Below are 15,597 nucleotides of genomic sequence, written 5' to 3'. Positions count from 1 at the left end.
CTTTCTGAGACACATCCTCCACTAAGGACTGTCTGTTCCCAACGTTTCTGAATACAAGACAAAGGGAAACAATAGCTCTTAAGTCTCTTCTACTACAAATGTCTTGTGGATGTGGGTCTGGGAGCAGCGGAACACCCTACCCTGACCTGCAAAGTCCCTGGCTCAATTTGCATGTCCCTTTCTGTTCACATTCCTTGCTGCCCATGCACCTTGCTGTGTGCCTTCTGTCCCTGCACAGCTGTGAAAGGAGATGTCATGACTTCCTTCTTTCTTGCTGACTACGACGTAGCCATTATGTCTACAGATTAGTCCTATCAGAAGTTGAACTGTGAGTGAGTGTAAGGGGGAGTGGGAGGGCTTCCTGTGGGTCCATGGCCTCTGAGGTCATCGTCTTTCTGCTAAAAGTCAGTGATACCGCCATGGCCTTGCCGTTGTGGGGTCCCAGGCATGGTAAGAAGGAGGGCCACAGATAGGAGGAGGGTCAGGTTAACATGGAGTGAGTTTTGAAGGGTGACATTATATCAAGTATTTGAGTCCTGGAGGCAAAGAAACAAAGCAAACCAAAAAAAACCTCACACACAGAGAGGAGGGATTCCAAAGTCATTAGAGAGGACCTGGGAAGGAGCACAGGACAGAGTGAGGCAGGACAAGGAGGGGGCACCATAGCCCTTAAGGCAAGAGGGGACCTCACTGCGCATGCTCCTGGGACTCCCGACTCAGTGCGCATGCTCACTGAGCGTCTTCCCATAGGCCCCTTTGCCCATTTGGTGAAGACCGCGTAAGACTGCAGCTCGGGTCCCTGAGGTGTGGATTCTTTCTCTCTTACTGCGACGCAGCTGGTAGGTCCACAAACTGATCCAACTGAGAGTTGAAGTGTGAGTGAGAGTGAGGAGGAGCCAGCAGGCTTCGGGAGGAGGGTCGAGCAGAGTGGTTGGTGACTCCGAATGAGAAGGGCCTCAAAGTCGTCGTCCTTCTGTTGCGGCGCCATGGCCATGGGCTTGTGTTGTCTTGTCTGGGCCGTAACTAAGGAGGAAGGAGGGCCGAGGAGTGGAGGGGTTCAGGTGAAGCTGGGGTGCTGTTGGGGTGCTGCTGGAGGTATCTGAATCCCGGAAGCTCCTGGAACCGTCACAGAAGATTCTAGACTTCTCAGAGGTGACCGGGGAGGGTGAGTGGTATGGAACGGACCTGGAGACGGGTAATGCTGGGGCTAGTGACTGCAGCCCCGAGGTCTGTAGAGTGCCTGGCGTAGGTATGCTGTGTGGCAGCTTGTCAACTCCGCTGTGGAGATTCTAGTGGGTGGGACTCTGAGTTCCTGAAAATGTGATTTTTGTGGGGAAGTAGGCCTAGAAAATGAGTGTGTGACAAAATTCGTGGTCACTGCAGGTTTTTTTTTTTTTTTTGAGACGGAGTCTCGCTCTGTGGCCAGGCTGGAGTGCAGTGGCGCGATCTCGGCTCACTGCAACCTCCGCCTCCCGGGTTCAAGCAATTCTCCTGCCTCAGCCTCCCCAGTGGCTGGGATTACAGTCACACGCCCGGTCACTGCAGTTTTAATTGTCTAACTCTGATTTCCTACTTGTTTCCCTGAGGAAGTGTCCAGTTGTGAAACCAACCTCGTGGGAAACACCCTGTGTCTTTTGCCAGGAGCCTTAAGACGTTACTCATCTAGCTGGACCAACTTCAGTGACTTTGCACGCATTGGATTTGAAAGTCACACACACTTGGACTTTCAGAGTGTTTCTAAATTTTTTAAAAAAATGACCAGGTTAACATTTGACCATGAAATTTGTCAAATACAGTTGTCCTGTCATGTGCATTTTCCCATTGACACTGTTCTGCTTGCAGAGTGAAATATGTGTTGGTGAGGAAGATCAACATATAGGCCTATACTCAGAAGAAGTCCACAGCCTCCTGATCTCACTGTACCTCTACTTGTGAATGTCTTAACCTTTGGTGTTTTTCTTAGCAGGAAGTGATTTTTCTGATCTGTTGTTAGATTAGTACAGATACACTGATAATGGTCTTTCATGCTGATAAAAAATGATCATGGCATCTCATGAAGGAAAGACTAGTCCAGAGGATTATATTTGAGTTTTGTGTGGATGGATGATCTTGTGTTCCCAGATTTTGTCCATAACTTCTTCCTCATGCTTATTCATAACAGGTTACACACATTCATCCCAACATAGATTAAAACAGCTTCCAAAGTCCTTGAGGATAACTGCCTTGGTGTAACCTCTCTGAGGAAAGAATAACATTATGAAGAACAAGTATATGGGGTAGTGTTGGAGAAATGTCTGTAGATGTACTTACAATAAGCAATATCTATGTATTCTGTATATTTATATTATTGACATGTTTTAGTAACAAAACTTTTTTATCAGCACACACAGAGACACCAAATCCCAGAAGCCCAGTAATGGAGACCCCCAAGAAGAGGAACCACCAACGGAAAGTTGGGATCCTACGCCTGATCAGGAGAGATAAAACGATCAGGATTTCCCTTCCCAAGGTGCTGTGAAGGGAAAGAAAGAATGTCTATGGGGCAGGAGACGGTGGATGTGTGCCTCATGCCTTATGCCATGAGCAGTAACAGGAGGAAATAAAACATTAGGAAAAGATAGCAAACATTTGCTCAAAGTTGGCTGGAAAGGGGAGATTATAGTTTGCAGCTTCATGCAGTTTCTGGATATAATGAATCTTCTCTTTTTCTTCAAGGTGGATTTTGTATGCTTGAAAATAGAGTTCTTTTTTTTATTGCATTTTAGGTTTCAGGGTACATGTGCAGAACATGCAAGATAGTTATCGCTTAAAATCATTTAAAATGGTGTATAAGAATGTACATTATTTCACTAGTTTAATTTGATCTCCTTGGAATGTCACCGTATGATCTTCTCAGCCATAGTATCCACAGTGTTGTGAGTACCCTTTAATAGCCCGTGGAGTGCCAAGTCACCCAACTTTGTAACACTGTGAATGTGTCCCATTTGCAAAGGGATGTTAGCCTAATTTTATAAATAAGAAAATGGGGGCTCAGAGATTGAGGCTTACACAGAACACTTGACTCATGGAGAAGGAATTCATATTTTGTTGAAAGGTTTCTTCTGTTCTTCCTACAATCCATGCTGTAATAATTGAAAGTGAGTGGTTTGCTTAAGATGCATAATACTTTATTGTGTCTGTGCTGTCAGTACTTCAGTATTGGCTTAGGGCAAAACAGTTCAGTGAAGCAGGATAGTATGAGTAAAGTACACTGACACACAGATATTATGCTTTGCCAGTTCAGCTGAGGGCCCCTGGCCGCCTACAGGCACCCTGGAGTGTGCTGTAAAGAGATAGCAGCCACCGGTCCCTACCAGGGAGAGAGACTTGCATTTAGTCAGTAAAGTTTAATTGACAAAGACTTGAGTCAACACCAATCTCTTGAGTGAAGAGATTAAAGGACAGATTTGGACGCACAAACCAAACACCATCAGAGGGTAAAATCCCTGGTTGACCTCTCCTGAGAGGGCCATCCGGCTCGAAGGTTAGTTTTAAGACCACATGGGCAAACAAGTTAGTTAACTCCCGCACATACCCTAGCTATTTGCTTTACTTATTAACCAACTGTGAAGGGGATTTAGGCTGCCTTCAGCCAAGAAGTATAGAAAAAACCCTTAGGCCTTCCAAAAGGGAATGAGACTATGTTCTATTACTTTCTCTAATATTTTTTTCCATAATTCCCACAATAGTAACTCTAGAAAAGAGCTCAATGAATGACAGCCACTGTTTCCTTTGATCCGTCCTTTGACAGTATGTTTGATAAAAGTTGGATAATTCAAGACACTGGCATACAAGGACTTATATTAGCATGATTTTCAAGGGGGTTCCCACAGTTGTTTAAATACTTTTATATTTAGAAGATAAGATCATCCTGAACCGGAAAATGTATCCTCAACAGATAGCATTTTCAAGCTAAACATTGACAGAATTTGGGCCATCGATCATTTTAGCAATTCACCGTTAAGATGTTTCCCGATAGGACTGTCAACAATGCCCATGAATTTCTTTGCACTCAAGTTTCCGTACTCTCACTGCAAGACAGTGGTTTTGCTTGTATTTCTGGTACATTTTTGTGAATGAGATTCATTTATATAGACTTACATATATGGTTCTTGGACCTAAGCATAGCATAAAGTTAATTATTAAGTATCCAAATAATTCCAGGTTACCTCAACAATGGATGGGTCTCACAAGTGTAAGATTTGTCTAGGCACACCAATACATTGATCTAATTCTTTGGAAAATTACATCTCATTTACGACTAAAATGGTATTCACGTGGCTGACTTTCAGATTTCATAGTTGATACACGCTGTTCATAATACACAATGGTAAAGTACGGGAAATTTAGGTGTAGCGTGATTTACATTTAGATTGTTATTTAAAATAAGGCATTAGACCAGGAGCGGTTGCTCATGAATGTAATCCAAAAATTTTGGGAGGCTGAGTGGGGCAAATCCCTTGATCCCAGGAGTCCAGCAACAGCCTGGACAACACTGAGAAGTCCTGTCTTGAATCAACCAACCAACCGACCAACCAACCAAACAAACATACATTAGCCTTGGCAGTGGGGGACACCTGTAGGCTCAGCTACCTGGGACGCTGAGACAGGAGGTTCTGTTTAGCCTGAGACGTTGGGCTCACAGTGGGCCTTGATTGTGCCACAGCACTCCAGCCTGGATGACAGTGAGTCCCTGACTGAAAAAACAATTAAAATAAAATCAGGTATTATAAAACAGAAAGAAAAAGGTGTAACAGCTTTGCACGACATTCATTACAATGCTAACCGACAGAGTTATTTTTTCTTTTCATTTTTTTCTTGTTGTGAAACAGAATCTCATCTGTCAGCCAGCCTAGATTGCTATGGCATGATCTTGGCTCACTGCAACCTCCACCTCTTGGGTTCAAGTGACCTTGGCCTCCCAAAGTGCCGAGATTACAGGCATGAGCCGCCATGCCCAGCCTATGCTTTGTTTCATAATGCTATGGAAAACAATATTATCATTTCCTTATTTGTATTTCATGTTGGACTGCTTAAATCGATAACCTTTGTGTTTTGAAGTGCGTGAAATGGAAGGTGATCTGCAAGGGCTGTGGCAGTCAAACACCTGGGATGAATCTGAGGTTTGGTCCTGGCATCAAGTTGAAGATTCTATCAAAAGCAGAACCCTGTGAAATGCCAGACACAGGTATGTTATTCATCAAGATGCAAGGTTATGTGCTTTCTCATTTACAAAATATTATACTTTTGATAATAGAGGCATAACATTGCTGTCATTTTAAAAACACACTTCGAATGCAAACTTACTTTGAAACGTCTTTCAGACCCAAAGGCCAGATTGCAAGACTTAAACACTGTCAGATACAGAAACAAACTGGGTCAAAGCCATATTCAATCATCAAATGTGACTACATTTTCTTAGTTTGTGTATAACCAACAGCTAATAATTTTCAGATACTTTTCTAATTTCTGCTTTTAACAAATGCATAACGCATTTGCAATACCAGTTTGTGTGAGATACGCTGAGCCCTGAAGCAGATTCTAACACCAGCTCTAATATAACTTGTGAGACCCTGGATGAATCGTATCAATTCCACACACATCCTTGGTCTTATTGAAAAGAGTGAATGCACATCAGCTAGATTAAAATCCATTTCAGTGCTGATTTCTGCATGCTCTGGTTCTGTTAGACACATGACAAAGATATTCTGATTTTCATGATTTGTTTATCATAACAAGCAACTTCAGTCCAATTCTAGTATGTGACTTGAGATTTCATGGCCCTTAGGGGCCATGGAAAATGAGCGGGCACTCTGCTTGATGTTTGTTTTCCTGTATGGAGCCCTGTACGAGTGATCTTGAATTTTGTCAAATTCTGAATTCTCAGACTCTTAAAGAATAATTGCACTTTAAAGGCATCCCACAGTGAAGTCTTGAATGACTGAATAAGAAAATGGCAAGAGATCCTCAGGTTTCTGTGGCCAATGAAGTAGACAGAATGCATGTAGGTCAGTGATGCTCAAGGTGGCTGTAAGATGCTTCTGCTAAGCACGCTCCCTGCCCTCCTGTCAGTCTTCATGAGCTACTGCGTGTAACTAGATTGAAGACTCATCCAGTAGAGTCACCTCTAACCACACCATAGGTTACATATTGGAGGTTTCTGCCTTGAGACATTAGATGATAGGGTTTAAAGTTCAACAACAGTAATGTGCGAGTTCCTGAATAGTTGACATAAGTCTGTTTTACACATATTTCCCAAATGGGAGACTGTTAATTAAGATACCTGTTGAAGTTAAAGGAAACACTCTATGTTTAAAGGAGAAAATACCTAAATGTTTTTACGGTACTCTGCTGAACCATTCCATTAGACTATTTACATTAAAAGGCAGTTCTCAGACAATTTCCCAGAGCCTATTGAACAAGCCTCAGTCGTAGTCTTGGGAGATCATAGCTTTAAATGCAAAATAAAATGCACATTACATGATCAAGAAAATAATACTACGAAATAATAATGAAAGAGCCACAGAGTAAACTTAAGATTATACGAAAGAGGTAGTGAATAAAAGACAGGTATGAATCATTAGTAAAAGGAAAAGTAATTCAAATGTAATAAATTTAAAAGATTGGTCTTTTGAAAAAGTAGCTATGAATAGAGTATTCAATAGTTCTATATAATCTTGAAGAAAATGGAAAAAGCAAAACATGGAATATGAAGAAGACAGAGTGATCTAATGAAGGGCATTATTGAAAGTGAATGCAATCTTGAATTCACCAGAGTGTGGATGAAATGGTTGATAAGCTAGGAAGGCGTACATCATTTAATATATTTCTGTAATACCTGATTAAGCATCACAAAGCCTCTGGAAGAAACTGTGAAATTTGCCAGGTGTCCCTCAAAAACATTTACTTTTAGAAACAAATTTTGGCTTTTTCAGATATCTCACTCTTGTTTCCCATTTGCATATCCCTCCATTTGGTCGTGCGTGACACAGTTCACAATGCTATCACATATAGATGACAAAACTGATAGTGATAGCTTACGAGTAATGTGACCATGTATGTAATTATACAAACGGGAATACTTTCACGTGTAAAAAGAAGCATTATTCATGTTGACAGCATGGTAGAAAACTTAGTACAAATGGTGCCCATACCTTAAAAAGTACAGAAGGGTAAACTCTCCCAGATAAATATATTTGCCTTTCTGCACAGTAGAGTAAAACTAAGGCAATACTGGCCCTTCTATTCACTTCATATCTGCAGTTCCTAAGGTGATATTAACCATTTTCTTTGGAGATAGTTTTCAGATTATTTCCAGGAGCCCATTTGGCATCCAGACCATAGTTTCAAGCCAGAACATTAAAAAAAACATTTGCAAAATATTGTACATGTCTTTGTACGTTTCCTTTTTTGTTTCTTAGGTTTTTTTGTGTGGTGCTGATATTTTGAGTAGAGGTATGCCCGGTGTTTGCTTTCTACTTTAAACCCCTTTTTAGTGGGTTCACCTCACTTAATGTGTTCAGTGGTACCAGCTCTATCACAGAGTAATGTGTTCAATGCAATCCGTGGGGCAGTCCTCAGATTTCCTAGGTAGCTGTGTGTTTATAATATACAATGTTAAACTATGGGAAATGTAGGTGTGGTGTGATTTGTCTCAGATTGTCATTTAAGATAAGATATAATACAGGAAAGCAAAGGTGGGACATCTTTGCATCACATTTATTACCACAGTAGCCTACAGGCTTTTATGGCATAACGCTGAGGAAAAGAATATGATCATTTCTTTCTTTATCATTCTTGTTTGGCTGCTCTAGTCTATATCCTTTGAATTTTTTAGTGCCTGACCTGGAAGCTGATCTCCAGGAGCTGTCTGAGTCAGAGACTGGGGATGAATATGAAGATGGTCCTGTGGTCCAGGGAAACGGTATGCCAAAATCAGAGCAGTTTAAAATGCCAGAAGGAGGTATGTTATCCATTAAGATTCAAACTTACATGCTGTCTGTATTACACAGTACTACACTTTTGATAACAGAAAGAGAGAACATTACTGTCCCTTGAAAAACAGAGTTCAAATACAGACTTTCTCTGGAAGGTAGTTCAGACCCCAGAAGCCTGACTGCAAAACGGAAACATCATCAGCTACAGCAGAAATTGGGTCAAAGTCATATTGAATCATCAAATAGAAAAGTATTTTCTTCTGAGTATAACCAACAGCTAACAGTTTTCAGAATATTTTCTAAGCTCTGCTTTTCTCAAATGCATAATACATTTGTAATATCACCTTGTATGAAATATGCTGACCCTGAAGGAGATTCTAGTACCAGCTCTGGACAAATCACATAAATCCTACACCCGTTTTTACTTTTATTGAAAGTACTGAATGCACATCAGGTAGATTAAAATCCACTTCATTGCTGGTTTCTGTATGCTCTGATTCTCTTGGAGAGAACACAAAGATATTCTGATGTTCATGATTTGTTTATCATAACAGTCAGCTTCAGTCCAATTTTAATATCCAAGTTGAGATTTCATTGCTCCTAAGATAATGAGCAGAAACTCTGCTTGATGTTGTTTACCTGCATGGAGACCTTCATGAGTTTTCTTGGATTTTGTCAAATCCTGAATTCTCTCAGGCTCTTAAACAATGATTGCATTGTTTTTCACATGGAGTCTCAGTCTGTCACCCAGGGTGGAATGCAGTGGTCCAATATTTGTTCACTGTGACCTCCACCTCCCGAGTTCAAGCGGTTCTCCTGCCTTAGCCTCCTGTGTAGCTGGGAATACAGGTGTGTGCTACCACGGCCGACTAATTTCTGTATATTTAGTGGAGACGGGGTTTCACCATGTTGGCCAGATTGGCATCAAACTCCTGATCTCAAGTGATCCACCCGCCTTGGCCTCCCAAAGTGCTGGGATTATAGGCGTGAGCCACTTCCCTTGCAGGACCCAATGATTGCATTTTAAAGTCTTCTTGCAGTGAAGCCTGGAATGACTGAATAATGAAATGGAAGAGACAGTCACGTTTTGTGGCCCATGAAGTAAGGATCATGCATGTAAATCAGTGATGTTCAAGCTGGTTGTGAGATGCCTGTGCTAGGCATGCTCGCTGCCCTCCTGTCAGTCTTCATGAGCTATTGTGTTGTGTGTAATTAGATCGAAGACACATATGGTAACCTCGAACCGTATCAGAGGTAATATATTACAGATTTCTGCCTTGAGTCTTCAAATGATACGATTTAAACTTCAAAGACTATGATGTACTAAGTCCTGAGAAGTCAACATAGGTATCTTTACACATCTTTTCCAAATTGCTGACTTAATTAGAAGAACTTCTGAATTTAAAGGGAGCACTGCATGTTTAGGGGAGAAGTTACCTAAACGTTTGTATTCCACACTGCTGAACAACTCCATTAGACTATTTGCATTAAAAGATTGGTTTCAGACAATTTCCGGGAGCCCACTGGACAAGCCTCAGTTGGATTCTTAGGACAGTCATAGCATTAATTATATGTCTTATTAAAATAGATAGCAAATTACATGATACAACAGCATAATATTAAGAAAGAAAAAATAATAAATGAGTCACAGAATAAACTTAAGGGAAAAGGAAACAGACAATAAATGAAAGGTTTGAACCATTAACAAAAGGAAAACTAATCTGAAAGTCATAAATTTAATAGATATTTTTTAGAAATAGCTAGGAAGAGAGCATCCAGTAGATTAAACAATCTTGAAGAAAATGGAAAAGGCACAACATGGAATATGAACAAGACACAGGTGTTGAATGTAGGGCGTCATTGAAAGGGAATACATTCTTGAACACTAATATTTTCAGAGTGTGTGGATGAAATGGTTGATATGCTAGGAACACATACATTATTTAATATATTCATGTAATGCCCGAATTTCTGAGCATCGCAAAGACTGTGGAAGAGCTTGTGAAATTTGCCAGTTGTCCCTCAAAAGCAGTTACTTTCAGAAGGAAATATTTAGCTTTTCCAGACGCCTAACTCTTCTTTTTTGTTTCGGTCTCCATTACTGTTCTTTCCACACTGGTTATGATAACTCATTCACATTTTAATATCAGTCACAATAGTGATACCTTAAAACTTGTATGATCATTTTATTAATTATACAAACTGGAATACTTTTCGGTGACAAGTGTGTCATTATTCATATTGACATGAGGACTATAGGTGAAAACCGGTTGCAAATGGTTAGTGTACATTAAAAAAGAACAAAAAAGGGGAAACTGGTTCAAGGCAATATTATGCACTTCTGCACCATAGAGAAAAAACAAACACGATACTGTCCTTTCTGTTCACTTCACTTATTTATTTCCTAATGTGACATGAACTGTTTTCTCAAAAGATAGTTTTCAGACTATTTGCAGGAGCCTATTGGACATCCAGACCATAGTTTCAAGCCAAAACCTTAAATTATACATTTCTTCTGAAGGAGTTCTTTCAGAAATTCCTTCTGTTTCTTATGTTTTCTTTGTGTTCTGGTTGTATTCTGAGTATAATTCCACACAATGTTTGCTATCTACTTTAAGCCCCTTTTAATAGGTTCACTTGATTTAATGTGCTCTGACTTGAACTGTCTTTTGGTTTCATTCTAGCACTAAAAGCAGGGTGTGTTTTAAAACTGTTTCTAATTTATCTGCTTGGAAGTGCATCTTCAAGCTCTCTATGGAGGTCTAGTCGAATGTTAGCCGTAGGGTGACTCTTAGGCTTCTGGTTTTAGTCCATTCTATAAAACTAAAACTTTGGTGTCCGTTGCATACCTTTAATTTCATCTGAATACAGTTAAGCTAGTAATGTTCCCTCCTGTTGTGTTTCTGTTGTAGGGGAGGGGAAACCACAGGACTAAACGAAGACAAGCTGAAAGAATGCAAACTGAATTCATCCGAGATATTTTACTTTAAAAAAATCTCCATAAATCTTTCCAGTTTTCGTCAAAGAAGTATTGCACATCTTTTGTTCATTTATTCTCATATATTAGACACTATTGGAATTTTTGGCCAGATGCAGTGGCTCACGCCTGTAGTCCAAGCTTATTGGGATGTGGAGGCAGGAGGATGGTTTACGCCTGGGAGATTGAGATGTGCCTGGGCGACATGGAAAAACCCCCTCTCAACGAAAATAAATGAATGAATGCATGCATGTTATGCATGTATGTATGTAGGTGTAGTTCCAGCTACTCTAGTAGTTGAGGTGGGAGGATTCCTTGAGCCTAGGGAGTCGAGGATGCAGGTAGTCAGGTTCCCATTACCGCAACTCCAGCCTGGGTGGATGAGACTTTGTCTGAATAAAAAAATAGTATCATTTTTACAACTTTGCATTCTGATTGAGCTGGTATACACATGTGTGATATTGTGAAATAAATACTTGGTCCTGGAACCTGCTTACCATCACACAACTCCTACAATTTTTAGTATGTTTGCATAGTGATGTCTTTTTGTATGCTAGTGAGTTGACAGATGGCTGTGACCTCCTAGGTAGCTCTAGGATGGGGGGTTAGAGGATTGGGACTTTCATTCCCATCCTCAAACTTCAGAACAGGTAGAGGGGCTGGGGTTAAGTTGATTTCTAATGGCAGGCGAACAGGTTAACCAATCACACCTGTAGAATGAAAACCTCCATCAAAACCCCCAAAAACAGGGTTCCGAGAGCTTCTGCCTAGCCAAACACCTGGAGGATAACATGCCCATAGAGGCCATGGAAGCGCCCATGCCTCTTCCTTCATTCCTTCCGCTATGTATGTCTTTATCTGCATCCTTTGTTAAGATAACGCCATTTGCCACAAAATATGTGAGATTATCTAGGTTATAGACCTGGATGAAGGAACTAGGGCTTAGGTAGAAGAAAGGGGAAAGCAACCAGGGAAACTTGCTGAAGCAAAATTACTTGGATCCTACCTACGCTGTCTCCTTACAGGCTATGGCATGACACAGCCATGGGATTCCATCGTGCCTCTCACACACTGGCTTTGAGACGATGGGCAAGACACTTACATCCTGTCAGACTGTTTCCCCGTTTCTAAAGTAGAAATTAGAGTATTTACACTACTTGCCGTGAATAATAAATGAAATAACATAGGAAGCAGGCATTACATTGCAGATAAATTTACGAGTCATGTTTCCTTAATCTCTTTAACATTTCAAATATTTTCATTGAATATTTTTACAACTATATCTCTAGTATGTCGTAACTGCTTTGGAATTTCAAGTAGGAATATCCAGCTACCTTTTTAAATGCCTTTGACTTCAGAAACTTATTTGATTCAAATATGTAAATTAAATAGTAGTGTAGCTGGTGTCAGACAGGGCATGGATTCTGAAGTTGATTTGTAAGTAACCGAGCTGTGACAAGGCCAACCCTATGTCAGCAGTATGTACCAAAAGTTGTTTGGTGTGTGTGATGCTATGAATAATAAGTATATTCCGGCAAGGCGACACCACACAACTCAGTATCATAGTGTGTCAAGGGCTCACGCAGTCCCTGAGCAACCCTGTGGTAGCTAACATGGCCACAAGGATGGCCAGGGCAGTTGTTATTTGGGCTTGTCTTATATTCTTAAATTCGGCGGGTAGGAAGAGTGAGCCCAAATGGAACGAGGTGGTTGACTACTTGCAGACACAGCAAAGGCAAGATCAGCATTGTGTCAGCACAGTGTCTTAGTCCCATAGGACCACAGTGAATCGGAGATACTCAGTGATAGTACAGATGGTGGGTTTCTCCGTCCGTGAGGAGTCTGCAGTCTCACCCTAAGGCCCATTTTGAAACCACACTGAATCCTGAACCCAAGATCACACCTGACAGAGCTGGGACTATGGGACAGGAGGGGTGACCCAGCTTCTAAGCATCCCACACAGAACACCCAGTAATGCCATCCATGCTTGTGAAGAGGAGGAACCCATGTCAATGACTATTCTGAAATGACGGCCTTCTGACAGTTTTCCTAAACCAAAGGTGCAAATCACTTGTTTGGACTGGACAAGGATCCCTAGAGGGAAAGGTCCCTCAGTAGGAGGCCACACTGGGATCATTGGCCAGCTCCTGCCTGACGACCGTATGTCCTGCTGGGGGTGCCCTAACAAGGGTAAAGTCTTCGTGTCCAGGGGCATCACCTGTGCCCTCTGGGACTGTTCTTACACAAACATCCTAACTATACCGCTATGCCTCATCCCTGGAAGGCATCCACATCAGCTTCAGCTTCCTAACCAGACTTGTGCTGCGTGTGAAATGGTCACTTGGGCAGGACAAAAATAGACAACAAAGAATCTTAGGAAGTCGCCTATCTTTGTTGGATAGGCCTTCATCATTAATAAAATTTGTATAAAATGGCTATGTTGAGATAGCTGATGTGTCAACTTTGGTAGGTGACAACACATGAGAAATGTTCACTAGACCAGGGTAAATGTCTCCGTGAAGGGTTTTCTTTCCGTGTGAACTAGCACTGAAATCAGCAGACTTTGGGTAAACATAATTACCCTCCCCAATGTGGGTGGGCCTCATCCCATCCCTTGAAGGCCTTCAGAGAAGAAGACTGGGGTCCTCCTCAAGATGAAGAAGTTCTTCCTGTACACTGCCCTTGAATTTCAGCTCTCATGTCACCTGTTTCCTGGGTCTCCAGCCTGACATCCTGCTCTCTGAGATGTTGACTTGCTAGTCACAACACTTCCATGATCTAGGACTTCAAACTCAATCTATCACTCTCTCTCTCTCCACACACACACACACACACACACACACACACACACACACACACACACACACACACAGTGGATCCCTAACCAGTAGACTACTTATATCTGGGACCTTAAAGTGCATAACTGAGATCAGTATTGCCGGTTGTTCTCACTCTGCTGCACAGCTCGTGATGCAGAGGATTGTGGCATTCCCCTCACATCCACTGACATCCATGTTGCTCATCACTGTAACTCAGGGTTTTGCCATCGAACAATGTAGAGACCACTACAGTTCCACAAGTGTTCCCTGCCCTCCTTCTGTATGTGAGGTTTTCTGTTCCAACCCGAGGACACAGAGATCCACTGGGTATTTTTTCCAAACTTCCAGGAAGGACCTGGGAGCCTGATGAGGGAGATACATCTGTAACAGCAATAATAACTATGGGCACAGCCAGTGTGTTCACCAACTTATGAGAGATCACATTACCAACACCTCCCACTTAAGTTTCCCCGTCAACTAACAGCTTATCCTGGAAGTGAGCACATTTGTGGATCACTTGGATTCCCCTTATTCTGTTTTCCCCAGGAATTCACAGATACAAAGCAAACTGATGGTGGAATGTTGTGATGGAGGGGAATCCACGAATGGAATGCCCTGAATTGGTGTGATTTCCAAAGTAGTCAATAAGGCTTTATAATTTCCCAGATGAAGCAACATACGGGCCTCCCTCCGTTTACAGGGAGTGACATGTATAGAAACTCCAGTTTATTGAAGACTCTGGAAAAAGACATTTGCCTGCCTATAGCACTCAGTCCCCAAATGGAAGTAGCTCCTGCTACTTGCATTCCATCAATGTAGAAATTTCCAAAACACCCCAAAGTGGGCGAAGATATTATGGCCATAAACCACAGTTTAGGATTGAAGAGAAGTATCCTCAAACTTCTTATTTACATCAAAAGAATAAGAATGTTGCAGTTGGTACAGAGGAAATAGCAGGGTGGCATGGAGAAGGACACAGTGTTCCCCAGGAGGGCTTGCAGGCACCTTCCTCCTCTGTCCGGCTTTCTGTGATAAGAAAGTGGTTCAGGGATTGGCGAGGTGGCTCCTGCCTCTAATCCCAGCACATTGAGAGTTCGAGGTGTGAGTATTGCTTGAACCCAGAGTTTCAGATCAGCCTGGGAAACATAAGGACACCCCACCTCTAAAAGAAAATTGGCCAGGGGTGGTGGAGCCTGCATGTTGTCCCAGGTACTTGCGAGGCTGAGATGGACGGATCCCTTCAGCCTGGGAGGTCAGGGCTGCAGTCAGCCATGATTTCTCCACTGTACTCCAGGCTGAGCAACAGACCCCGTCTGAAACAGCAACAACAGCGAGTGCTTTGGGGCCAGCTGGGGTGTGCGGTAAAGCTTATTCCAGAAAAGATGCTGTTTCTGGGTGAGTTGGATTCCCCTCATTGTTTCCCCCAGGCATGCAGAGCTACAGCGAAAACTGATACTGGAATGTTGTGTCAGAGTGGGATCCAAGAATGGGATGGGCTGCAGTCATGTGATTTTCCAAAGCAGTCAACAAATCTTTCATGACTTCCCAGATGAAGCAACATTCCAGCCTCCCTCGGTTTATAGAGAAGTGACATGTGTGGAAAATCCAGTTTATTAAAGACTGGAAAAAGATGTTTGCCTCCCTGTAACAGTCCCCAAATGCCAGTAGCTCCTACCAATCATTCCAGCAAACACTACTGCACTTGGGAAAGCCCAAAATATCCCAAAGTAGGTTATGACATTGTCGTGATAAACCACGAGTTTAGGATGGAAAAGAAGTATCCTCGAACTTCTTATTTACCTTAAAAGAATAGGAATATTGCGTT

General features: G+C 41.9%; 1 protein-coding gene across 1 annotated transcript; it reads left to right on the top strand.

The window, feature by feature from the left end:
- Nucleotides 1-758: 758 nt before the first annotated feature.
- LOC108589753 (X antigen family member 1-like) lies at nt 759-11,275 on the top strand. The gene is made up of 5 exons (XM_035288869.3): nt 759-839; nt 2,382-2,509; nt 5,101-5,227; nt 7,877-8,002; nt 10,889-11,275. The coding sequence occupies exons 2-5, from the start codon at nt 2,417-2,419 to the stop codon at nt 10,909-10,911; spliced, it is 369 nt and encodes a 122-aa protein (XP_035144760.1). The 5' UTR covers nt 759-839; nt 2,382-2,416; the 3' UTR covers nt 10,912-11,275.
- The last annotated feature ends 4,322 nt before the right edge of the window (nt 11,276-15,597 follow it).

Source organism: Callithrix jacchus, chromosome X (assembly GCF_049354715.1).
Source record: "Callithrix jacchus isolate 240 chromosome X, calJac240_pri, whole genome shotgun sequence".
Taxonomy (NCBI): Eukaryota; Metazoa; Chordata; class Mammalia; order Primates; family Cebidae; genus Callithrix; species Callithrix jacchus.
The sequence above is the reverse complement of the archived record's forward strand: the minus strand, read 5'-3'. Positions and strand labels throughout refer to the sequence as shown.

Coding starts and splice junctions, on each gene's coding strand:
- LOC108589753 (XM_035288869.3), top strand. CDS start 2,417: ATGGAGACCCCCAAGAAGAGGAACCACCAACGGAAAGTTGGGATCCTA. Junction 2,510..5,100: donor TCAGGATTTCCCTTCCCAAG/GTGCTGTGAAGG, acceptor TGTGTTTTGAAG/TGCGTGAAATGGAAGGTGAT. Junction 5,228..7,876: donor CTGTGAAATGCCAGACACAG/GTATGTTATTCA, acceptor TGAATTTTTTAG/TGCCTGACCTGGAAGCTGAT.